This window comes from Fulmarus glacialis, unplaced genomic scaffold, assembly GCF_000690835.1.
Source record: "Fulmarus glacialis isolate BGI_N327 unplaced genomic scaffold, ASM69083v1 scaffold2940, whole genome shotgun sequence".
In the NCBI taxonomy this organism is placed as follows: domain Eukaryota; kingdom Metazoa; phylum Chordata; class Aves; order Procellariiformes; family Procellariidae; genus Fulmarus; species Fulmarus glacialis.
Window position 1 is genome coordinate 1,197 of NW_009186885.1, and position 27,180 is coordinate 28,376.

Consider the following 27,180-nt stretch of genomic DNA (forward strand, 5'->3'; position numbering starts at 1 on the left):
TCAATTTATTACCAGTAAAGTTAATGAAATCTCAGTTATTTATAGAGAGATCTGACTGTTAGAAGGAGAAACAGCTCAAAGCTTTATTTAGAACAAAATTCTCAACTCTTCCCCCTCCTAATACGAGGATAGCCAACAAATACCTTCATTGAGGTGATGGTACAGAGATTTTATTATATTTGTTAACAACTGCCCACAAGATATTCTTGAGTGGCATCAAGACAAGCATTCTCCTTGAACCTAATGAGCATAAAAGTTAGCTTGACATGGGCTGATTTAGTAAGTCTCTCAACAGCCACTGCTGTCAAGAATGTAAATGTTTCTTCATTCTTTAAATATTTTCACCTACCTTGCTGCAATCCTTCCAAGTTCCAGCAAACAAAGGCACACTTCTCTTGGCTGCTTGTGGAGAACTGGAAAAGCAAAATGAAGATGGAAAACATCTATAAATAAAAGCTATTTTAAAGATCTTAGTGATGAATGGAACCTAATCATCAACATCTGTAAATCTTGACTCAGATAAAACTTGGTTTTCTTTGGCTTGCAGGGGAGTTTTACTGGAATAAGAAAAGAATGGGATTGAGGAGTGGTTCTCAGAGTGCAAATGATTTAGGAAGTTCCCATTTAGTTATCCTTTAGTTCCTTCGAAAATACCGTTCTAAATCTAAATCACTGAGTAATAATTTGGGCTATTTGGTAACCTGCAAGCAGTTCATAACTATTTAAAAATAATCAAGAGCTCTGGCAGAACACTAAACTAGTAGAATGTCAAAAAAAAAAAAAGAATAACATTGAAGTGATGGTACTTTTCTTTCTACAAACTAAGAGAATTCCTATCCTTTAGATCACTATTTTCCTTAGCCTATTTAAATCACAAAAATAACAAAATTGCACTAGCAAAAATATATCTCATTATAAATTTGTTCCTGAATTCATTATACATCTACTCTTAAAGCAAATATGAAACTAGAATACTTTAGGAATTCAGCTCATCACAGAAAAAAACTCAACCAAACAAAAAACTTTTTTCCTGTAAATATACACACATATATGCAAGTTTTCATGCCTGGATTCTACACAAGACCTGTAGTTTTTAAGCTTCAGAAGCAGCTGTAACACAACATGAACTTCTCATTAAGAAATACGACCATAATCCAAGATAATTATTTCTTTTTTCCCCACAGGTAATGTTCTGTAGAGAAGTCCAGCAAAATATATATAAGCAAAATCCAAAATCAATAGATGGGGACAGGCCTGTGGCTGTTTGCATAATCAACTCACCAAAAGTCCAAAAAGAAGAAAGGAAAACAGAAGAAAAAAGAAAAATGGCAATATGAGTACATTGTCATCTTCTCTCCAGAAATATCTGTTACAGTAAAACCGTCATGTTGTGGATAAAATTCAGGTTTCAGAAATTTCCACAACAATCAAAAGACTTGTACGTTATACTTCAGATTGAACTGACACCAAAAAAAAAATTGTGTGAATATTTGTATAAATCAGAAAAACAGAAACAGCAACAAAATTGATTTGTTTTTAATGAGTTAAGGTCAAGACATCTGCTGTATAAACATTTTGGTTATCTAAAGACTCACCTAACTCAAATGCATGAAGAAAAAAATACCATACCTGAAAAAGATATTTCAATGTCTCATTAAAGCTCTGAAAGTCATTGCTTTGTCCTATATTGTACATATGAGGCCCAGAATGCGAATCCACAGACTTAAACATCTCTAAATAACTAAAGCCTACTGGGGCAGATCTTCAGCTTCTGCAACTTCAACCTCTAGCTCCACTGACTTGAATAAAGGTATGGTAAGTTGCATGAGTTGAATGCTCGTCTCAATGTCTTTTACTAGAGTATATGTAGCACTTTGAGACATACGCATTCTTCCCCTCTAATCTCATCCAAATATATTTCCAGAAGTGAAACTGCAGAGCATGAAAACTAAAATGGCACTGCACTAGGAAAAGTATTTTTACCCTTCAGCCATCTGTTATTAAGAATATAAGAGATGCAGACTCGGACATTCAGCTATTCTTAATATTCTGCCTTGCCACAACACAGTAATTTTATGAAACATTTACCTTTAGTGGTAATCAGTATTTTTAAAGTGTTGCATTCATGACTCTAGAAACGTATTCTAAACTGGTTCTAAACTAGTCGGGACTGCCCCAAAATAAAACTTGATTTTAAGAAATAAGACATCCCCCAAAATATAAATGGAATAAGCCAGTTTTGGAATAGTCAAAGGGAGTCCAATATTTCTTAACTGCAATTCACACATATACACATCTGAGTAACTTTTGGAAGGGAGGAGGAAAACAGAGGCTTAAGTCACATTATGTGCAAAAAGATCCATAAATAGAATTGGAAGATGATTTGATTAAAAAAGGTAAAATGTTTTTCTGTCAATGCTTAAAGCTCTTCTGCCCAAACAAAATTCCAAGTCCTTTAGCAAATCTCACTCAACATAACCTAGACACATTTCATGCATTTCACATCAAACAACGTGACACAGTGAAATCATTGTTAGAGGATGAAGAGCTGTGCAGGCAAGAACCAACCACAAAAACAAACATCTGGTCATCTGATAAGACAACGGTGACACCGCTTCTAACAAGAAAATGTTAGCATTCCTGAGGACTATACCAGCATATGTATTCAGGAACTTTGGAGACAAACAGATATTATTTTCTACACTGCAATACCCACTGGAAGTAATTTAGATTCTCAAACCAAAATTTTCATTTTTTTTCCAAAAGCACAGCTGTTCAATGGGCTACCACCTCACAAGACTCTGGTCAGGAGTTACAGCAAAAGCCACAGAGACACAAGACTGCATTTCCACACCTATCTTGGTCCCAAACATCCAGTATAACCTTGAGCAAGCAAATTAAGACCACTGCCTTTTGGAACAAGTGGCACTTTCGAGTGCTTTGACTTCTGAGTACTTATTTTGAGATACTTTTTGTCTGGTGCTATTCCACAATAACTGAAAGAACTCGGTATTTACAGTCACTTTCAAAAGGCTGCCTCCTAAGCTTTTTGGAAAAAAAGCTACCTTTACTCTTTTTTCCATCTAGAGAACAGAAAGAAATACATTCTTTTCGCTTCCTTTTTTTAGTTTCAGGTATGAAGTTGAGTTAATCGATATTTGCGAAGCACTTCAAGACACCTGTTAGAAGAGATGGCAAAAACTATTTCAGAGGCACTACACAGCGTCAAAATCATTTATTTCATTATTTAAAATAAGTATGCCACTAAAAAAGAAAATCTGTAGAAGTCCTCATAATTCACATTTAAATTCTCACTGTAATGTAATTTAAATTCTCATTTAAATCCTGACTGTACTGCAGTTCATGGCTAACTACACTACATACATGTATACAGTTTTATAAACATGTAATTGTACATATATATATATACACACACATGGTAATAACTAGTATCATTTGATCACTACAGGCAATTCATTCTGAAGTGATTGGTTACAAGCTCAGGTTGAAACGTAACATCTGTACCCACTGTATTCTGTTGTATCCTGTGGGAACTACATCTACTATTTTCTGAATTACTTACTATGATCTATATTAATAGTTGCATTTCAGTAACAGGCACCACCTCAACTTTTTGACCTGACCAGTTACTTAATCCCAGATATACTACGTGGATAACAGACATTTGCTAAGCAACACATTTTCTGTAATTGTAGCAATTTATACGGAGTTAGACACGGTAAGCACTGGAAGCCAAAAAATTATTCTTAGAAGCCATCTTCATTTTATCTGTGGCCACATACACAATTCACTGCACATCATTTGAAGTCTACGCTCAACACAGTGCAATTCATTTCCACAACAGTGCTACTGTAGGCTGTGAAGAATTCAAAGAAAAAGCAAAAATGAAGATTTCCCTAACACTTCTATAAGGTAAATAGTATTATTATCCCCATCTTATACATGGAATTAAGGTATATGTATAAGATACAAAAAAGCACAAGTATCTAGGTGCCATTTTAAAATACTTACTGCCTGATCTCCAGGGTACAGTTGAGTTTCCTAATGCTACATTCTGTATGAAAGCAAAGCCAACACAACTAGTGATCACATTACAAAGTCTGATATGGATCCTCCCACTGCATGTGGGAGCTATGTAATAGAGCCATAGTCACTTCTTCCGACGCCATTCAGTAGCAACATCAAAATACTATCCTTCAGCATCTTGCATCATTTTCCAAACATCTTCAGATTTTTGCAACAAATGAGGCATGTGAGGAGAAAATAACATACCAACAAGAGCTTCCTTCACTTCATGAACCATACCATACCAAGATGTTGGCAGAGCAAGGTCCATCCTAAAGAGAACACAGCTCTTTTAGGGGAAAAAACAGCCCATGACTACATGAAAAATTGATAGGGGTATCATAACAGTTAAATAGTTTAACTAATGTAGAACAGCCAGCCTTAATTATAGTCCAAGTACTTCACTTTGCAGCATTATTACAATTTTTGTATGCAGTTTCCTGTAATTTTTCACGCTTTCATATATGGAAGAAAATATTCCTGGAGAATCATTGGCCAGTCCTCCCCTATCAAACATTAGCAAGGTGAATCATCCAAGTAGGTGACTATAAGCAAGTAGCAATTTGTAAGTGTAGAAGACACATGTGCTACACAGATCTACTGCATAAGATGAATGAAAATATCCACCTTGCCAGAGAATCTCACTGATGATATTTGCTTGACAAGAAAGCAACGTGATGATTTAGAAATAGTGCATACAAGTCCAGCTTATCTTAGTGTCCTGACAGTTATAGACCCTTTTGCTTTCCATCTCATTCATTTCAAATCCTTCCTATCTGCTGTCCTCATTGCCTCCATCTTTTCAAGCTACTTCCAGCCACTTTTTTTCAACAATACTTCCTTTTCAGCTCCTAGCAAGCTTTTATCCTTGCTCTTCTCCGGCTATAACTTCTTTTTCCACACTGCTTCCATTTTGTTGCTGATCCTTTCTCCTTTTACAGGTCCTCCTCTTCTGCTCTCTCACCCCTTGTTCTCCTTCCTTGTACTTCATTTCTTTCCTACCTACTGTTCATCACATTCCTGCATCCTTCACCGCTCCCTTCCCCAGTGCCTGGATGCTACCAGGAGAAGCAGAGAGAGCGGAGGAGGAACAGCCTCTGCTTTCAGTGCTGATCAGCCCCTGGGGCTGTGAGGAGGCAGAACACACCCTGCACATGGAGACCATGTGTTTGCTGAGCACATTTAAACCGAGAGTGTTCACAATAATAAAGGCGAGGGGATTTTTCTGTTTTGTTTGTGGCTTTTCTTTTTTTTTTTTTTTTTAATGCAGTTCAGTTATGCCCAAAATTAGCAGAATGCCCAACCACAATACAGGAACAAAGTTGTCCCTGCCAAGTTTCAAACCTTGGCTCCTAACATTTTTATAAACCGTTATTAGTGGAGTCAGTTTTTCTTCTAAACATAAACTTACTTTCTTTTTTTTTTTAAAAGATCTCAGGCATAGCTGAGTCAAAAAAATGAATGTGATTTCTGCTTCTAAAGCATTTTTTAGCTCACTAGAAGCGAAAAAAATTTCTGAAGGGGTTTAGTATTTATTATCATAAGCTTCCAATTGACATTCACACATGTTTAGGGAAAGTTTTTCAGAAGGTTGACCCTTTGATCCTTCTTCCTATTGTCTTTCACTTTCTCCTTTAATACTTTTTCTTCTGATCCTACACTAGTTTTGGTTTTTTTTAACATTGTTTTGACAACACTTACTCTGTTCAACTTATCCCAGCATATCGTTGCTTCTGTGCCAAAGAGGTATACTATGACATACTTAAATCAAGGAGTTGTGTTTCCCTGCCCCCTATTTCAGCACTATCACTTTCGGAAGTCTCAAAACAATTAATGTTTCAAACACAGTAGATCTATGGATAGTAAAGAATTCTAGAATGAATATAGAGATCATCAAAACATTAATAATTTACTAGAATTCATTACTTTAACATGCTAATTCAATGGTAATAACACAGTGTCCAGGATGCTTCTATAGTCCTCAAAACAAGACGTATTCAACATTAGTATGAGTCGTTTAGTAAAATGTTGTGAAAGACAGGACAAAGCCTTATTCTGATGCAACTACATGTAAAATTTAACACAACGCAAGCTGTAGATGTGTCACTGCGAAAGACTGGTCAAAATACTTCCATCCTGAAATATGAAATTAGATAAACTAGAGTATTAATTAAAAAAATCCTTTGCCCCTATGCATAAACTATTTTTAAGCAATCAACATTCGAGTGTTTTTTTAAAAAACTTTAAAAAACCAACATTAGAATAGAGATCAGAGGTGTTTAAGTCTATTATTTTCACTAAAACACTAGATGCCTTTGTTTAGGGAATCTATCCATTAAACTCTATAATCAGTAAGTTGCATCAAAAGAAGTCCATGTCACATATTGTGTGTACACACACACAGTTACAGCACATACAAGCACAAAACATTAATACAGCAGTATCATCCAACAACTCCCAAAACAAACAACACACATTAGCATGCTGGCACACTTGGTGGCAAACCCTTTTCTTGCCGGGTGGAGTCTTTGCCATAGGAGAGATGCAGATTATTCATTGGTTCCAAATCCTATAATCATCCAACAACACTATGTTACCAACAAAGAGTTCATAACTTAACCTTTAAGTTCACTTAAGTAAAGCAATCATAGAAAATCTTACCATTCTCACTATTTGGCCAAGAAGAGTTTTCTTCGAGTATTACACTCTTCAGCCTTGAGCACCATAATTACAAATATCTCCATCAAGAATGCTTCCATAAATTGAATTACTATAGCTGTGTGGATCTCCTGCCCCAAAACCTACAAAGGGGAACTTACAAAATATACGTCTCATGGGAACAGAGGAGTTACAGAGAGTATTACTTTTCTTAGATTGAAAAGAGTTAGTGTTTTATGTTCCAAGTCCTAGATATGGGACAAATTTTGACCTATGAGATATCTAAGAACCCCATTCAAAGACCATGTATCTCAAGATTTGCCCATATGATGAAAGTTTGGCCTTTGGATCATAGTTTTTCATATCAACAAAGCTAATTCCTTCTTCTTTAAATATACTAACTATAAAAACAACAATTACGAAAAGCATGCTAAATTGGTCAATGCGTGCAGGGAGCATGGAGAGTCTCCCTCTATTTTGCAGCATTCAAGATTACCCCTACATACTGTGTTGCTCTATTTGTTACAGATGCTAGTGTCTTTTCTGCAGCTCATACAACAGGCACAGCATCCACCTGTTCTTTGCAGAGGCATTAACTCCAAGACTTCCCTGCCATGTCTCTGCATTAAGATAAGTGCAAAGGGCAAAATACATATAGATTGCTACCAGTCAGCTCTGGCTGTATTATAAATCTTTACAGAAAACTGTATTTCCAAGTTGTTTTTTAAACTATGTTAAAGCATCATAACATTCAGCAAGACAAAATATATAATATTATAGACTACCAACTACAAGTTAGCAGTACAACTATGTTGTTTTCAAACTTTTGAGCTCTCTACTGATCTCTTTCAAGGATCTCTAAAGTAACTCTGCTGATTAGAAGACATAAGCATATCTACCAGTGTAACAAATACCACCTTTTTTGTCCTACTATTTATTTTGAAGAAAGACTTTGATCCTGTTTCCTTGTTTAGCTTAGCTGGATAGCCCAAATCCAACAAAGCATTTGAACCCGTGTTTAACTTTAAATAATTAAATAAATTACTAAATCAGTCCACAAGCGATGGACAAGGACACAGGAGTCACATGAGTCACCTGCTCGTCTGGATCAGCCCTAGAATGCTAATGCTTTGCAGAGTGTTCTATGAACGCTCAAGATTCCCATTAATATCACTCGCCTGCAGGCTCCTCATGCGTGGACTGCACCTATCTGCTATAGTGTCTGCTTGACACAGTTCCATTCTGGTGAGGAATACCTTCATATGACTTCAATCTGAGTGCTAAAAAAGTAGAAGTGTTGGATGCATTGGTGTGCAGTTATACTTGCATGATTTCAAAGACTTCAGAATTCATCAGGATGAGAACATATTTCTAAGCAATGAGAAATAATAGCAATTAATAATTTCTTAGCTAGTATATACCTAATTTTGCTGAGCTCTGAATAGACGTGGGACTTTTTTTTTTTAAATTAGTAGTGTCATAAATCCATGATTCAAATGTTTCAGTGCAATAAATCTTCAAAATTACACTTGTAACATTAGAATATGAATTTGCCAGAAAAAGGCCTCAGGAATGTTTTATGTGATACAATGGCATGAAGAAAATATCACTATGTGCATCTAATTATATAATGCAGTATTTACATACCATAAAGGAGGCGGAATAGAGTAAAAAAGGAGGATAAAAATCAAGTCACATAAGAACATTAACACAGTAAGGTTCCTCAACATAGACAGAAACTAGCAATTTACACATCGATACAGTTTATTAGCCATGGGGAAAACACACAGAAAACACAAAAACCAGTTACCTCTGTAACCATAATTTCACCACAATTGTTTATTATGAAAGATACAGCAGACTTCCATAAGGCAGCGCGAACACTTAGATATCATTGACACGTTTCTCACCACTTTGAATAGAACCTTTGATATTACTTACCGTTGCTGAATTTTTATTTCCTATGCAGTGGAGAAGTGATTTGTGGGAGAGAGAGGAACATAAAAGCTTTAGATTGGCAACTGTTATGATTCATCATTATTGCTAATGCATTAGGAAAACCTCAAATGAAATCAAAACTTTTAAGAGTTCTAGCTCAAACCGAGGGAGAATAGTAGCTTCTATTTTTATCTTTTTTAGAAATGGCATAGTCACTATCCCCTTCTCAAGTTCAGAAAAATAGCTTAAAATATTATCAAGTCCCAATCCTATTTCCAGCACCGTAAGTCTTTTCAACAAGTACATTCTATAAACAGTAACACTCAGAGAAGGAAAACAACAGAACCTAGTTTTCAATCAGTGAAGAAAATCAGACACTAATCAAACAAATCTAATACAGCACAGGCTTGCGCACTGTGTCTTTGGCATATTTCACCTCAGTTTTCTGAGAGAGGAAGTGATCTTGAACACCAACTTTCCAGGTGCATTTGCACTCAGTGTTATACTGTGGCAGGCAAAACACTGTGTATGTGTAAAAACTAACTTATCCAGAGAATGTTGGTATTTCAGCTATGCCAATTCCATCTCCAAACAAGATCTGGTTTCTTAACAATGCACAAGAAAATTCCTCATGAATACGCTCTCAATTACATAGTTAACCTATTATTGGAACAATGCTAAACTGCTGAGTTTACCATAGCAGTACAAAGTCTAAATTCATTTAAGTGCTGGATTAACCACAGATTCTTCTGCTTATCTCAGACACTGGAGGTCTGTGTCCCCTTCCTTCTTGTGTTTGCAAGTTTCTTTGTCCTAGGATATGTCCAACTTCTCCATAATTTCAAGGCTTTGGAAATACAATTATTGTTCATCTTCCACATGATTTGCCATGTCCAATAAAAATTTCATCTTGAGGATTTAATTAACAAAACAGAGACAAAGCACACATATCCTCCTTACTATTTGTCACCTTTGTGATACTAATTTCTTCTCTGCCAAGCATTTTCTCCTGGAGATATAAAATAATTTAATTTAATTAAAAAAATCTCACAGGATAAAAGAACAGAAAATGAAAAAAATTGCTTCAGGAATAGTTGTGCTGGAAGAGCAAGACTGTAAAAGAAGGGGAATAGATCAGTTGCAACACAGATAAGAACTGGGCAGTCAAAGACCTTTTGAGCAACAGAGCAAAGAAGCCTCTTGATTCAGTACAGTGTGTTCATTTGTCTTCCATAGAAACTGAGCTGTCTATCATCGCAACTGTTTTCCACTTTTATCTGAGTTCAGATAAGAAACAAACATTTGATTCTCTTCATTTCATGATATTTGGCTGAAATAAAATCTCGAGGTAAAATGCCTAAGTTTTCTTTTGAAGAGAGAAGACTTAAAATAATGAAGAATATGTACTATTAGAACAGTGATTTCCTAAGCAGTCCAATTCTTTTGATGGAACACCCTGAAGCAATAGTGTTGGATAATTTTTGTCCAGACCTGTACACGGGAATCAGCTGGAAAAAATGTCAGTGTAGGATGCAGAGAAGAATTTCGTATTTTCTTGCCTCCTGAGCAATCCATTGAATCTGCACGAATAGCTAAACGTCTGCAGCCAAAACTGAGAATGCATTTGTATCCTACTCTCCCTAAACAGAACAGGACTACCTTATTCATTGAACTAAGGAACAGCATTCCATGATCAAAGTGTGTGTAGGGTGAAAAATCATCTGTGTGCAAGAAATTATAGCAAGATTTTTGTCTCATTTAGGCTCCTCTTAAAATTGACTTAAATGATTTTTAAGTGATGTGTACTTTATTTGTTCATGCTTCAGATGAGGGGCAGAACTAACACAGTCAGACACAGGTCAGATTTGGAGTCAGGATCTATTAAGAGAGCCATTCTGTCTTTCAACACTAAACACAAAAGCAGAAGTTATTTAGAATTACCAACTACTATATAAACAAATACATACCCAAACCTTCTGACTCAAACAGGCAGGTATCATCCACCCCTACATCTCTGCACCAGGATAAGAAATTTGCTGTGTTGTCTCGTGCAAAAAAAGACCCTGAAGGAGCATTGGCTTTGCATGGAATCTTCCGTACTGGTAAGGTCTGAAAAACAGAAGTTATCTATTTAGATAAATGATACCTGCGAGCATAGTACTTAAGTATTCTGAAATTAGTATGCAAATTTTGCATAGATGGATGACTACAGAGCCACCAGCATATTTCCTTGTCCATTAAAGAATTCCAAACAAAGAAGAATGAAAAGTGAATTTAATGGCACAAAGTTGTTAACCACAAAGTTTTCTCAAAAGCATCATAATTGGCTACACAATGTGAAGTTCAGAGCTGAATCAGTATCAGCAACTTTTTAGCAATATTAGCAACTACAGTTTTGGGATTTAGTGTTTGGTCCAGTTCACTGAATTAAAAAAAAAAAAAGAAAAAGAAAAGAAAAAATTTATAAAGACAGACTTTAAACTAGGAACTGAACTTCTGCAAAATTAAGGGTGAATTAATTTCAGATCTACGTTAGGAGGGAATCATAGTGTAAAGCAATAGGTCTTGAGGATTAGAGAGTGTAAACACTTCAGAAACACCGTCTCCCATTTAACAACATACGTAAGCCCCCTATGCACAACACAGAAATGTAATCCAGTAGCTACAAGACCAAGGTTTAACACAGAGCCAGGTCTCATTGTACCCCAGTAGCTCCATTTACATGTTTTCAATATCAGAGGAGCTGCTACAGATATAGCATATCAATATCTGAACCAAACAGAGTAATTACGACAGAAAGCTTTTTGCTTGTATTGGTACATTTACTGAGACACATACAAAGAATACTTTAGCATTTAGTTCTCATTTAAGGTTTCTTTTCCTCAAAGGAAAACTAGCCATCATCCATGGCAAAATGAAGAAAGAATGAAATATTGTTACTACGTAACTTTAGAAATCTCTAAACCACGGAGGAATTCAGACCCCATGTCGATCCGAATGTGCTGCTTTTCTATTATGCTGATTTATGAAATATTTGCTTCTGTTCTGGAGTCAGTAGTTATTCAATGGCAAGTGAGCTAAGAGGTAGAAAACTGAAAATGGTGTCTCTACTAGTTCTTAGATCTATGTCCAAAATTCCATTTTTAACAGTCCAAAATAATTTTTGGAAATGTGGAGAGGGAATAAGAGACACAGGAGTAGGCTTCCCCTTACAACAGCTGCTGGTAGCATACTAACGTCAGTATTTAAAGACAGTTTAGAAAGAATTTATATATGATTTTATATTAGACATATGATAGCAGCAATGTAATTGCAGAATACATCTACATGCACAGAACTACTCACCTCTATATACCTGATAAACCAAATAAACTGCACATAGAATGGCTACAGGGATAAACCATTCTACTTATTCTATCAATATGTCAATGAGAGCTTTAGACGTATACACACTTTATAAATGCTTACACCTGCTCCTCAGATCACCATCTAGCTCTCGTTCCCCCATATTTCTTATTCCAATTGCACTTTTTACATTTATTTCCTTGTTTTATAAAAATGATGCTTATGTTTCAAAATATTTCAAAGGAGATACTAATACTTTTCTACATGGCATTCTCAGAAAACACTGACCAGTTTTACATGGTATTTTAAAGAAAAATCCAAGTAAACCTTGTGTCATAGACACATCATCACCTCCTGGACCATCCTGGAATTAGGGAGGGAAAGAAGGAAGAAAGTAGGGAAGGATACATGACTATTCAATAGATCCAGTAAAAGTAAAAAACAATGAAACCCAAATTCTTCCAAGGGGCTCTAGATATGGAACAGATCAGAGCACAAGGAAGTTGTTAACCATTATTTTAAATCTCTCTCCATTCTTCTGGAGGAAAAAAAGAAAAGAGCGAGAGAAAAGAGCAAGGGAAGAAGAGCTAAATGCTCCGTTCCTCACAGACCAGGGCTTTTTTTTTTTTCTCTTTTTTTTTTCCTCTTTTTTTTTCTTTTTTTTTTTTTTTTTAAATAAAAAGCTATTAGCACTAGACACATTTCTAGACCAGCACCCATTTCACACCACACTAATTTCTTCAAAGAAACAATGAGTATCTGTACCCTGAGGCAAATTCTCGTTATACTCTACAGACTGCTTCACACATTGAATTTCCCCTTGTGACTTACAGCCTTCAGGAAGAAGTGATGCAGCATTTGTCCTTCTGTGCCCCCGCCCCCCCATCCTTTCTCAAAAGATTTTAATTGGACAAGTCTAATAGTCTTAAAAGAGCACCCACTTCTGTTGAAAGGAGTCACACAAAATTCTCTGGCAGCCTGCTGGAGGAAGGTCAACTAGTCCAGTCTGCATTCAGAGAAAAGCTGTTAAAACAAGCCTTTTGTTTCATGATTTTCTACTAAACGGCAGCATGAAGCAAGATGGAAAACAGGCAGGGAGCAGCAAGAGTTGGGCTGCTCCATGAGGGAAGATAAGCCAGGAGCCAAGAGTGACCCCAAAACAAGAGGTGGCAGCCCTCACCGGCAACAGTGCCGTCCCACAGCACCCGAGGAGGACAGCGCCTGTGACATAACAGCTTTAGCTGACTGCCCTGTGACAAGACAAGGTGACAAGTCAAATCTAGTGTCTGTCCAGGAAGACAGGTCAGAAACAGCAGGAGACAAGGCTGGATGCAAAGCTACAGCAGAGGCTGAGGCTCCAGCCGCAAAGCCCAACCGAGCAGAAAGCGAGGCTGGAGATGGTCCGTCCACAACGTGGCTCAGGCAAGAAGTGGGGCTGAGGTCAAAGGGAGCGCCTGGGCCATGGGCAGGGAGTGCAGGTTGAGGTCCCAGGTGAGGCTGGTCACAACTATTAAGGTATTTTGGTTCCCTCAGGTCCTGACAGCAACTATTCTGTTTTTTAGTATTTCAGTGGAAACAATCCCTTCAGAAATACATAGCTAGTTTATAATCAACTCTAACTTGTCGGTAGATTCAAAGAGGTGCCATTTCACAACACTGTACCTTAATACGATTACATAAAACATCCACTGTACATACAGCATACTTGATCATATTCTCATAGAACCAAATTACCAGCAGCTATAAATTTAACACCATTAAAATCCAACAAAATGAAATCCTTCTCCCATGATATTTCTGCTTGGACCAGAACGTCTGAAGTGATACATAGATGTTGAACCAACCGAGTTAACAGGTTAAGGAGACCAAACAAATTGTATGTGACAAAACTATACTCTTTAGAATTTTTGAATGACTACGTCCAATTTAAATCACAAATCCTGGATGACCTTATAATGGATTAGCAGCACTGTGACAAGAACAAGATGACAGAAGCCAGCTCCAGTATTCCTGGCACTTGCAGACTTCTGCATAAGCTACTTCAGAGAGCATGGAAAGGAGATAAAGCTACAGTTATTTTTCATTTGAAAGCAGACCTGCGGTGTCAAATCATGTCATCTCCTAGTTCCCTCCTCAGCTCTCATCTCTGGATTTTCCACAGTGCCTATATGCTACTTTGCTCTCAGAAAACTTCGCTAGAAAACTAGCGAGTCTTCTCCAAGACAAAAACTGTTTATAACCCCAGGAACAGCTCAGAAGGGCATTACAAGTGAAATCATACCAGGTTTGTCTCCTTCCACTCAGTTCTCTGATTTCAGCCCAACTGATTCTGAGCCTTTAAACTACTTTGTCCTGCCACATCCCCTGATAACCAGCCTATTATATTCTTTCACGTCATGCTAAGGGTATTAAACACTGTTCTGGAAGTCTGTGATAAAACCTTCATCTTACTTCAGGAAATTTGAACTAGGGAAAAAACCCATTAAAAAAAAGAAATATTGTGCTATATGGCTGGTGGCTGCCATCTGGCAATCAGAGGAGACTTTGGCCCAGCACGGGCACAACCAATCTGCTCTACTTGGCCCTGAGCCTGCAGTGTTTGAGCAAGCCCGCAGCACTGGTCCTGGAGACCAGGAGCTGGTCCTTGGCACAGATACCCTCAGCAGTACAAAAGCAGCTAGAAGGGAGGAAGTAGCCAGGAGAACCTACACTGCCTTTCTCATAAGGGGCTGTTGGGAAACCATTGTAGTGCCTGGCAGGCATGCAGAAAACTCTAGTTTTCCCCTGGGTCACTGCTGCTCCCTAGTACTAACAACACGTGAAAAAATCTGGTTCTAAATATTTTATGTCTTCTGATTTAGGTAGATCGTAATGACTGAATATAGAAATGCTTTCAAGAAAAGCAATTCAGAACAGATGGTTTATGTGTCAGAACTCTATGCAGTTAGAGTCAGCAAATAAACCATCTAAAACTTCATGTACGTAACGGACTATCTATAAATTACGCTTCTATACCTTGACAACTAAGACAGACCTTTAAACACATCAGTCAACCTAGCTTCACTGTGAAACTTAGATATTCATGGAGCTCGCAACATTTCTTTTACAATTATAAAGATTACGATGTCTTTTAGAAGTACATTTTTGTAGTAACAGCTACTGACAGCAAATAAGAAGAGTCTAGGTACAGAACTATCACAGTTAACTAATCAAACTTGTGATATTCTCTACTTTCATAGTGACAGAAAAAATGTCTGATTAATGGGTGCCCTAAACAACTCAGAAGTGACAAACACCCAAATGTAAAAACAAGGCATGTTCTGGACTACAGAGGGAAAAAACCTACATTATTGAAGGGCGGGGGGGGGGCGGGGGGGGGAGCTTTAAGTCATTTTATGGAACAAATACTACACAGATAAATATCCCTGGCATCACACTATCTCACTAAAATGTAGCATTCTGTATTTCATCCCATTTCGCACAATATTAGCGTCTTGCTGAAGAGAACAGCAAAAAAACCTCCTCTCCATTCAACAATAGCACGATCAGGTTTATCACAGAAATCATAGGGAAACACTCATATTTTCTCATCACCTAATAAATTTCCCTATCACCTTTTAAATAGAAGTCTACTTTTTTAATATTCCCAAAACTATCACTGTAATGTTCAACCTGTAACACATGAAAGCTCTTATTTAAGAAAGGTTTCATGCACAAATATTTTTTACTGATTTGTATAAATGGCCTGACTATCTCAAAAGTGCTTTCTAACAGATCATTCTGAAGTAATTAGGTTTCCATATGGCAAAAGTGACTTTTGTTGACATAGTATAGTATAACCGCAGTTGCTTTGAAACAGCAGTGGCCGCAATTACTCCTATCAAATATCATGAAAACAGTTCCCCAGTTACACTCCTTTTACAATCTTGTCTTGTTGATGTGCATGCATGTGGTTTAATGCAGGATGTGAAAGTGTGAGTGAAACATATGATGCAATCCTGGAAAAATGCTGTCAGGTTCACTTCTAAACCCAAAAGGGACTCTCTTACACCGATGCTCTGAAATCATATGGAAAAATGTATTTTTTGTACCTTTTTTCCAAAATGAGAGTCAACAAATACATATTAAACCACCCATTTTTTTATAGCAGACTTGAGCCATATCCTGAAGATTCCTAATCATACCCCACTCTTTGAATAGATGATTTCATAACTTTTTGAACTGTCACTTGCACTTGAATAAAAGGAAAAAGATTAGCAATTTTGTTTGTTATGGAAGAGGGTTACAGTTAGCTAGGCACTCATAGGAAAAATTTGCTTTTATCTGTTGATGACCTACATTAACCAAAAAGGGGGGGAGGGGGGGAGTGGAAATTACATTATGGAGATTGCAGTATCTGACTGTAGTGGTGTCTCTCATGTAACTATTTAGTGTTACGTAAGCATAAATTCATATTGAAATTTGAGTATATCACAAAGATAGAACATGCACCTATTTCAGAACTTTTTACAATTTTGCCTTTAACTTTGCTACTGGCCAAAGAGCTATTCTTTTCCTTCTTAAATTCTTCCCACATTTTGCTCAGGTATTCTTAGAAAAGAATACCTCCTTCCCCTTATAAAATCTGAATTAGCTCTTTAGGATAAGGAATACAAAAGAGAAATTCTGCCACAATCTTCTCTGTAAATATGACTTTTCTCCTTGTCTTTTGTTAATTTGTCAATCATAAGTGAACTGAATCTCATTGCTACAAGAACTTACTCTTACTGAGCTGTTACAATTCACCTCACCACAGAGTGACAATACCCCTAGCCAACCATCATTTACTCAGCTGCTATTCTTAATTCTGTAGGAACTCAAACCTAAAATGTTTCAGATCCCATTTACAAATCACAGAAGTGGTGTCCCAGACACTCATTTCGGCAAAGGAAAATTAAGTTTACCTTAGACTGCTTTGCAGGGCCAAAATTCAGGTTTAGTGAATAGCCATAAAATATAGACAAGTATGAACTAGACATTAAATACATGAAACTGTAATACCTACAAGGTAAAATAACTACTCCTTGTCAAGGTGCGCCCAGTTTTATTTTCCCCCTACCCCATTTATTATGGGAGAGAACACTTTCCAAATATAACAACTGGACCGACAAACAAAAGAATGTGCTAAACGCATATGCAAAATGCATAGAAGGAACACTGAATATGGAAATACGTACATAGAATTTAAAATGAAGCATTTCCCACTGCAAAAAATAAAACCTAAGAAAAAAAATATAATCCCCCCCCCAGCCCTCCCAAAGTTGCAAAAGTTAAAATCCAGGAAAATTAAAAAAAAAAAAAAAAACAAACCACCAAAAAAACCCACACCACTCAACATGGAAATTTTGAAGGCTTAAGAGACATCAATAAAAATTGCCAAAACTTTTCAACAGACATGGAACCAGGAACAGCTTCCAGATTAATGAAAAATGACATTGCACTTACAACAAAGAAAGCATCCCTAAGCAATTCACTTAACAATTGGCGAAACATTGTCCTTCAGTGAAATACAACCTTTGCACTGTCATATTAAGAACTGTAGAGAGATGTCATTTTAATGGAATAGCAGGTTGGATTTCAAGTTTAAAGATCATGTGTTGACCAGATTTTTACCCTACGTAATCACTGCAGAGATCATCAAAAGCCAAAAATCACTCATCATCAACTTCCTAGATTCTAAGAAAGTGTTTGTGTTCACTTTGGAATACCTAACAGATTTACAATATGCCAGTAAAAATAATTAACATCATCAAGGCTTTATATCAACACACAGACTACAATGTTAAAATAAATACAAAACTAAGTGAATGGTTTAGCCATGCTATTAGTGTCAAAGTAGAATACATTCTCCCACTTCTTCCATGTAGCATTAGTTTTAACTTCTTAAGACTAAGCATAGATGGAGAATAAGCTCAATTTAACAACAATATAGTTTTAGAAGTTAAGATTTTGTTCGTGGCTTTGCTCTTCCAAGTGCTCTGTCCACGACACAGCTTACCGGTCACACAGCAAAAGATGAAAACATTGGTTATCATTCCAAAAAAGATGGGGTTAATAAATAGTTACGAAAAAATAATTTAACAGAAACACTGCAACTCCTACTTCTAGCAGCGTTAGAAAGCCAAAGAATACAAGAGATGATTCAATTCACATACAATGCACCAGACAACTGGGATACCCAGAAGTAAATAATGTCAAAAATTGGCAAGGCAGAAGCTTTATTCACCAGCTTAAGCACATTTGATTATTTGACTAATAATTAACTTACATGTAGTCAAGGGATATGTCCATTTCAACATATGGAGGCAAAATCATGATGTTTGCCAGAATAAGTGACATCTATCTAACTGAAAGCAAAAGCCTCAGTAAAATATGACATGTGATGAATTTCTGTTAGGATTCAACTGATATTTGGCAACTGAATTACCCGGAAATGTCAGGAAAGAGAAACTTAAGGAGGAAACGTGTGGGACGTTGTGAATGAATCAGGCGGCCACCTATGAGAGGCTGGCTATTGGGCAGCTGGATAACGCACAGAGACCAACAACCAGGAACCCTCCATTGGAGAGCAGGTGAGGCACAACTAATGGAAGCTGACAACAAAGAGCCCATTTAAACAGATGTCAGACCCTGTTCCTGCCCACTCAATTTGTGTAATTGAGGATGGGATTACGTCGCTATAGTCACTATAGTCTTGGAGAGGCCTATAAATTGACTTTCAAAATTTCCAGACATCTAACTGTATAACATATCTATGCCTACTGACAAGTTCACTTTTATTAATAGTCTTTCAGAGATCTTGTAGAAGTAATTTACAAACTCCAGGCATGTACGCGCCACAAATTAAAAGCCACTGCTTCTACTTATCTACAATCTGAAAATGCTAGCAGGCCAAATGCAAAAATCAAAGGTGGTTTGTTTTTTTTCTAATGCTATAAGTAGCATTAAAGAGAGGGACTAAAATCAAAATAAAAAAGAAAAGAAGTTTAAAATTTTATAGACAGAGAAACTAAGACAGAGACACAAAGATAAGTCATGGCAAAGACCTCCTTGCAGTGTTCCTGAAAACAAACGCAAGGGGCAAAGCCTAGGATTCCGTAGTCCATTCTCATTCAATAAATGCTCTGTACTTTGTCCCTAGACCTCTGGTTTTCAGAATTTACATTTAGATGGGGATTTTTAAGATTGGCATTTCATAATAGGTTTCTTAGATAATATCTGTTTAGAACAGAATGGGCCAATTCTCACAGTTGCTCTTTCAGAGGACAATTACACCTTATCTTTGATACGTGATCGTAAAGGTTTTCCCCATCACAACCACAGAAGTCAGAGCTGAATTAACGTAGAGTTAGTTGAAGAAGTTTAAGAATCCTAGTTTCTGAATTTCCCTCATTTATATTGTAATTTATTGAGAAAAACAGGAGGATTGCATTTGAGTAAGTTGTTTGTGGCTATTTCATTGTCACACAGCAGGACCTGTGAATGAACATAGCAACTAAGCTATATATAAGCAGCAGTTTTTCCATGAGATATAAACTGGTCAAATCTGAGTGGATTTTCGCAGGACACATTTCAAAAAACATCTTATTAACCCATGATCATGTCTTATCAAACATCACATTCTTGAAGGGGATACGATTCTCTCAAAATTAAGTTAAATATGACAAATATTAAATTTTGGCAAAAACAACTCATTTTAGTCTCAGAAATTTCAAAATCACTTTTTCCCCTTAGTCATTCCAGAACAACCCAAGCTAAGGGCAATACTTGGAAAGTTTCAGTTGGAATAGCTGAAGTCCATCAAAAGACATTATAGGTTCTAAAATTTCATATTGAAAGATGTTTCCATAATTTCACTTACAGTGTGGTATAATGTAGTTCAAATAACCAATATATTTCTTTGATCTATGGAATTAGAGTGGATAACCTTTCACTGGCAGTCTGAATAACAAATGTAAGAATCCATTTAAATTCCGTGATGTAATAATTATAATGCTGGGTATACTGCTGTATGACAGTCATGCCTCTTCTTCCTTTTCCTCCTGTTTTTCTCTCAATGATCAATCTCACACTTGGTGACCTTTTGAAGTGCGAGGCAGGGCGGGGGGTTCCCAGCTCTTTCTGTAAGATTAGTTCCAAATGGTGCTTTACCTAACGTGAGCCAAGTGTCAAGGAAGACTGTGATAAAGATCTACGCAGTCTAAAGGAAGACAGAATTTTTTCAGACGCTTTATCTGTTCGCTTTTTGGATTTCCAGATGTTTAACAAAGATACAATTTTTATGCAGATGCTGAAAACATTCAGAAAGAATTTCACATGTAGCTCACTGCAGGTAAGTCTGATTCTCCAAAGCCCCGTATGTTCATTTTTAAGAAAAATTGCATCTTGGCCTTTATGATAAAGAATCTGATTTTCTGTGAGTTTTCCAATTAGAAACCACAAGGAAACTGCTAGAGCCCTGGGAATTCTAAGCTGGCGTAGAATTTAAAAATGTCCGTGATTTGAAAAACATGTTGGAATGTTAATCTACACAGCCAAATTTCCAAACCAGCCTTAAATCAGCCTCTGAAGTTGCGAACAAAGCTTTACTGTATATTTGAAGCATTTGGGACCAATTTACATATACAAGCCCAAATGGGAATACATGTTTATTTAAACAAATTAGACATAATTATGATATCTATAAATTGGTGTCTATGCCTGAAAGTGACTTCTGTTTTCTCCTGCATTGCAGTTATCACTTATGGCTGTATATTCTCTATTCCCATTATTTCAGAAATTTTGGCTCAGTATTGTAAATTCAAGACTCACTATTGGTAAATGGACCAAATTCTGTACTTCTTGCTTATTCATTATTCCCTAAAAATTACTAACACTAAGCTTGACCTAAGAATTGCTAAATTCAGCTGAAGATAGTCGGTCTAAACAATATTTTCTCAAGTTTTTAAAAATATATGCTAATTTCCATTCAAGTCCCTAATCTTACATTTCTGTTCCAGACTATTCCTAATAGTCTAAATAAAAAGCCCCATAATCTATTACAAAGATTTTTGCAGTTTGCTTTAAAGACTTAACAAAATAAACAACAGAATTGTTACAATGCATTTCACATAAAAGGCAAAATCCAGCAAATCTAAAAATGGCTGTTTATATATTTCTCTCAGAAAATATGCCATCCCTATTTGCAATACCTGGACTGAAGTAATGGTAAAAATGTTATGGCAACTTCCAGTTCTAATACAAATTTTATGAAGTGTCTAAGTATTAGAATTCCATACAAAACCAATGTTAATTCAAAAAACTTGAGATGCCTTCTAGTTAAATGATGTTATTAGAAATCAAAGTTTGGTTCTCCTCTTGACCTGATTTGTAGTCTGATCATTAGGATATTTTCCAAAGCAGGATCTAACAGGCCGTTAACTGCTTAAATCTGCACTGTTTTTTCCATGAAAACTACCTTGAGATGCAAATTCTGATTATTTCTGCAATGCCAAATAGGAGTGGAGGGAGGGGTACGCAGGAGAATCCCTACCTCAGGTTCACTAACAAGAGCAAGGCCAATTCACACAGAGATTAAATGTACACCAGCCAAATGAGGCAACAAACCATGCTTTCCCAAGGACAAGAAGTATCAGCGGGAAGAACGATCTGGAGAGAGATGTCTCAGTGCTCCTTCCAGGATTGTGTGGCTCTGCCCCCAACGCAGTGCATGGCTTCAAGTGCACCTAAAAAGTTTTTCAATATATTCACCTGGAAGGTGCCAAGCTGACAACCACAGAATATCCTAAATTTGTTCAGAAATCTCCTGTTACGGTCTGGTGAGAAACAGAACTCTATCCTACCATGCAATCCTCCTGCAAGCAGAAAAGCCTTAGTTGTAAAAATTATTCACTGAGGCATATAGGGTTTGTCCAGATGACCTGTTGCAGGCAGATATTACAGTATCTGCAAGAACCTGGTAGCAATCCAGTTGAACATGAGCTCAGCAAGCTCTTGACATGTCTGAGAAAGGTACAAGGTATTCTCTAACAAACAGCTTCACAGTCTTGTGGAAATGATTCCTTCCAGATGGATTAGCACTTGTGAGTCATTTCACAAGATTATTCTTTTCCTCTCATATCCACATCAGTCTGCCACTATAAAGATTAATACACAAAAAGACAATGCTCTACTTCCCCCCCCCCCTCCCCCGAAGTAACTGAGGGCCATATCTGTACTGTAAATGATTAGAAATTGGCTCCACAAGCTTTTACTGCAAAACAAAAGTCTCCAGAAAGTACAAGTGTGCAGACAAGCAACTTGCTGCCCCAGACCACAAAGAATCTGTTCATAGCCTAACCACATTCATGCAATTCTCGACCGGAGAGTCAGATTTATAACTGACAGAGAGCACCTGAACACGGCCCTGCCATAGCTGAGGACTCTCTATGCTGGGCAGACAGGCTCAAGGCATCAAGCTTTACAGTATTTGCTGGGAATCTATCCCATCTACAGGACACAGATAAACTTGAGAAACTGAAGCCTACAGTAAAAATAGAACCACCATGTTGATTAGATCAGATTTTCAGCTTGGCCATCCAGGGTCTAAGAGGACTAAGATCCACATGCTTCAAAGGAAGATACTTCAAAGCAGACAAAGATAGAAGAGAAAAATTTATTCTTAGCCCTTTCTATTTGAACTTGAATTACACCTTCAGGCATGAAAATTTATACTCTTTCCAAATTTAAAAAAAATTGAAGCAATTCTTTCTATCGTACCTATGGATGTTCTCATAGTGATCACACATATCTGATTCTGTTTAGGAATCTGTCAGTCTTATTCTTAATTGAGAATACATTGATGCAGTAAGTCAAAAAATTATTATTATATTTCAGAAAGACCAAATGAAAGGAAATTATAAATTCACTAATTTTCATTGCACAGCACCTCAATCATTTGTCAAGAGGAAGATTTCCTTAGGGCAGGACCTTTTCTACTTGAAGAAGAAAAACAAAGTTATCTGTTTTGGCCTATTTTTTTTGCATTTTAATATCCTGAATACTTTTAACGCACATCCACTTTTTGACAACTCTGGTAAGGGAAGGTCAAAGAGCTTTGGTGTTGATTTTATAAACTACAATAACTAGCCCAAAGAATTTTTTACTAGCCTCCTCATTTTTAAGAGCCCTTCAAAAATACTGTGGTCTTTACTACTTTATTCAGGTTTAGTTAGATCTTAAACCAACTACTGCGTCTTTGAATTATGCCAAGCACAGCCTGCCTCCTGTCCACCAGACAAGCTAACTGCCTTGGGAAATTATTAAATATTTTCCTAGTTCTCTTCCTGGTTTGATATTTCATCTGTTTAGGTGAAAATATACTAATATGAGGTATTGCGCCTTCTACAATTTGTCAGATGTATATGGTCTTCTGTAAACAAAAACAACAATTTAACCTTACAGTATCTGTACAAGTGTCTCACTTTGTCCAAGACTTGAACAGATCTTCCTGGATTACTTAAAAATGAGGGTTACAGTAGCATATTCATTTGTCATTTAACCTATGTGACAATATATACATATGAAGATACATAATATTTTCTAAAAACAAATTTCCTCATTTCCAAACTGCTGCCAGGCACTTTGCTTTCCTTGACGATGCATGCCTTGGAGACTCACAGGCATTTGTTACTTCTCGTGAACCTCCAGGATTCTGATAATTTCCCCATTCACATAATGATTGAAAAGATAAAACAAGCATAAACACATCTTTTGTTCCTATAAATTGTTAGAGCAATCCCAGAACTGTTACTCAATCCTGACTCTCACTGGTTTGGGAGATGAGTCAAATCCTAAACCATTGGTCCAGATTCTGTACTTTAGGAGGAGTAGGTTCACTACATTTGCTTGTGGCCCCGTTGCAGAGCTCTTTGAAGCAGCAGATTCACAAGCGAAGGTCTGTCTCCTATCTACATTTAAAGAACCATGAGTTTCCATGTTTCTTGTAAATAAGCATAGTCAAGTATCAATTTGTTTTCATAACGGGAACTATCTAATACTAATCACAGCTCACAAAATGGGGTAGGCGATACTGTTTGGCACAAGAATTGCTCAAAGCACTTTACAATGTTCACAAATCAAGCCACTATTGTACAGTGAACAGTATTCCCAGGTTACAGATGTGGAAAATGAAAGCACAGAGATGTATTCTCCCAAAAGCAAACAATAAGCTTACAGCCAAGATGGGAAATTAACTCGGCCTCCAGTTTATAATATTGTTCTTTTGCCACTAGCCCCTTCTTTCAATATTGACAGAATTCAAGTCAATACCCTGGCTTTTCAAGTCCTTTAGTTTACAGGATTCTGCCTCTACTTCCACAGATACTCATAATTCTCTTTAGAAACATAAACATCTCGAAATTTAAAACAAACTGTGAGTTTTCAGTTGTGTAACTGCTGAATTGTTTCGCCTCCGAGATCCAACTTCAATATTAGAACTTAATTAAGCGCAAAAAACTTCCATCCCAAATCTCGGTTTAGGTATCTCAGAATAGATCTCGTAATTGTAGCTCTCCAAATGCATAATGTGACACTCAGAGTGCTCTCACTAGGCCAAAATCTCACCTTACGCAAAGCTGCATGACTCGGAGAAGCCAATGCTGTCACAGTGATCTACACCCACCAAGTATCAGATTTGCTAAGTAGCAAAGGAAAGCTTTGGATATGGAACGACTGCAAAATATACTTCAGATACTAGGACTATGGGCAAGAAGTGGACAGAATCTCTTGAAGTTAGGAAATACACGAATGTGTGTGTGCATAAATTACTGTTTTCATAGACAGTTTCAATGGAAGTGCATGTGCACATCCAAGGACAAAATTTACTTGCTCTTTTCTACACAACAGCTTTATTTCAGTGCACATTCAGTCTTATCTTATTAAATCAGCTCCCATTGGAAGAATAAAATTAAATGCACATTTGAATTAAACATTCTAGGACTTAAGAAATATTTGCATCTGGATTTATTTTGTACTTACTTCTATTTCTTTTATAGGCCAAATCAAATCTAGATTCCGGCTTCCTGAAAATGAGGTTGAATTTTAGATTCCCATTCATTATTCGAAAGTATTTCTAAGAGAGATTTGAGTTGAGATTTATCTGATTAACCTCTGAGAACTCGGAGAAAAAGGATGATTCAGCTTCAACCTGTTTTCATTCATTTGCCATGAAAACATTGTTTTCAGTGGAATGTTCATAAATATGTAGGCCGCTTCAAGGATGGTGGGCAGACTATTATGCCCTGCCTATTAAAATGGTGATAACTATTAACACAATTTATTTATGTTTATTTTAAAATCTTAATTAATGGGCTTACTAAACTAAGCCCAAGCAAACGTGGGCTCTGTGCATACTGCACATGCCTTGATGCTTTGAATTTGTTTCTACAGCTGTGAAATTCTCAAATTAACTATCTGTCAGGAAAAGTAAAATACTGCCAGGAGAGCATAGAGATGAAATCCAAGCCAATGGGAGAAAATTACAAAATGGCATCCTGTGACATGAATCACTTTTATGGAATAACTCCTGCTATAATAATAAGTCTGTAGTTTCTAGACAGTAGATCTTTAGCAGCAGCAGCACAGGTAGTTCCATCAACTTACTACCATACAAATCTTGAGCATTTATTAAGATTGATATCAGTCATCTCCTTGTCATTTTATAAATGTACATGATTAGATTTATTTATGACTGTAAAATCTCCAAAAAAGGGGAAAAAATGACTTGTTTAAAAATATAGCATACAGTCACACCAGTCTAATACTGCCCTCACTGTTTAAAATTTCCATTTTCATTTAAAACTCGAAGTTTTTTCTGTCTGAAGCAAAGAATCCGATACAACATCAACGTTTTCAGTATCATCAGGTTTTGAAGCATGGTTTAGCTGCTTAAAAATGAAGAACATTGTCTTCTGGGATTTGCAAAAGAACCTAGCACCTTCAAACAGCCTTTGAAATGAACAACTGTTAAATGTTTCACCTTTAGAAACTGAAAAGCTTTTAATAACTTATTACAAAATGATTAACAAATCAAACACCACAGGATTAGGGGGCTAGACTCATGGAGGATGCATTCAGAGTACCTATTACGATACCTAGAAGTGCCCATTATGGCATTAAGCTCAGAAGGGCAATGAGCAGAGACTGCGTAAATGGCACCAGAGGCTGCCAAACTCCAGCGCTCTCAATCTCACATTACTCCCCTGGATAACAGATACCACAGCAGAGTATAATTCAAGTGCTATTTTTAGCTGTAGGGATTCAATCCTAAAGAGGCATCTTTATATAGAACAAAAAGTACATATTTAATTTAAAATAATTGCTTTGAAGTTTGACTCTTGTGAAAGGATAGATTTGTCCATGCCTACCTGCACAACCAGCAAGGTATTCAGCCCCAAGAAGCAGTAACGCACAGAACATAAGAGTGACCCTACTGGGTCAGTCAAAGGTTCATCCAACCCAGACTGGCCATAAGTAAGCATCTAGGGAAGACTAAGGCCATAGCAAACATGTTAGACCTCTCAATACTTTCTCAAGCTCCAACTATTTTCAGCTATGGGGACTTCCTCGTCTAGATGGGGTTTCTGTGTATTCAGCCTTCCAAGATACCTCTCTTCCATTACCTTATTCAGTGTTTTCTTGAACCCAGGTTAACTTTAACATTCATTGGGAAGAAATTTCCAAGCAGTTCGTAAACAAGGACCCCCTTTTGTTTGTTTGGCTCCTACTCGCTTAGTTTGATGTCCCATAGTTTTTGTATAGAAAAGACTGAACATCTACCATGCCATTCCTGACTCTGCAGGTTCCATCCTATGCCCCCATGCTGCCTCTTTCCACACTGAAGAATCCTAACCTAACTCAGTCACTCATAAAAAGCTACTCCATTGATCTCCTTCCCTCATAAGAAGTTACTCCTTCATTGCCTTCCTCTGACTCTTAAGGAAAGAAGACTTTACTTTTGCACCACACACCTTTTAAGCGTTTTCAGTTTCCTAAAGCTGTATTCTCAAGTCATATTACCAGTAGTTTCCTAACTCTTTCGAAAATGTCCCCAGTATCCACAAGTGTCTCCACATG

At 36.9% G+C, this 27,180-nt stretch overlaps 1 protein-coding gene across 1 annotated transcript in view; it reads right to left on the reverse strand.

Moving 5' to 3' along the window:
* Positions 1-345: 345 nt before the first annotated feature.
* Positions 346-27,180, reverse strand: part of LOC104069089 (growth arrest-specific protein 2) — a 38,505-nt gene continuing 11,670 nt past the window's right edge. The window contains exons 3-4 of the mRNA XM_009572925.1: positions 10,650-10,791; positions 346-413 (exon numbers count right to left, since the gene is read on the reverse strand). Coding sequence (XP_009571220.1) covers positions 346-413; positions 10,650-10,791 — 210 coding nt within the window. The remainder of the gene's footprint in view (positions 414-10,649; positions 10,792-27,180) is intronic.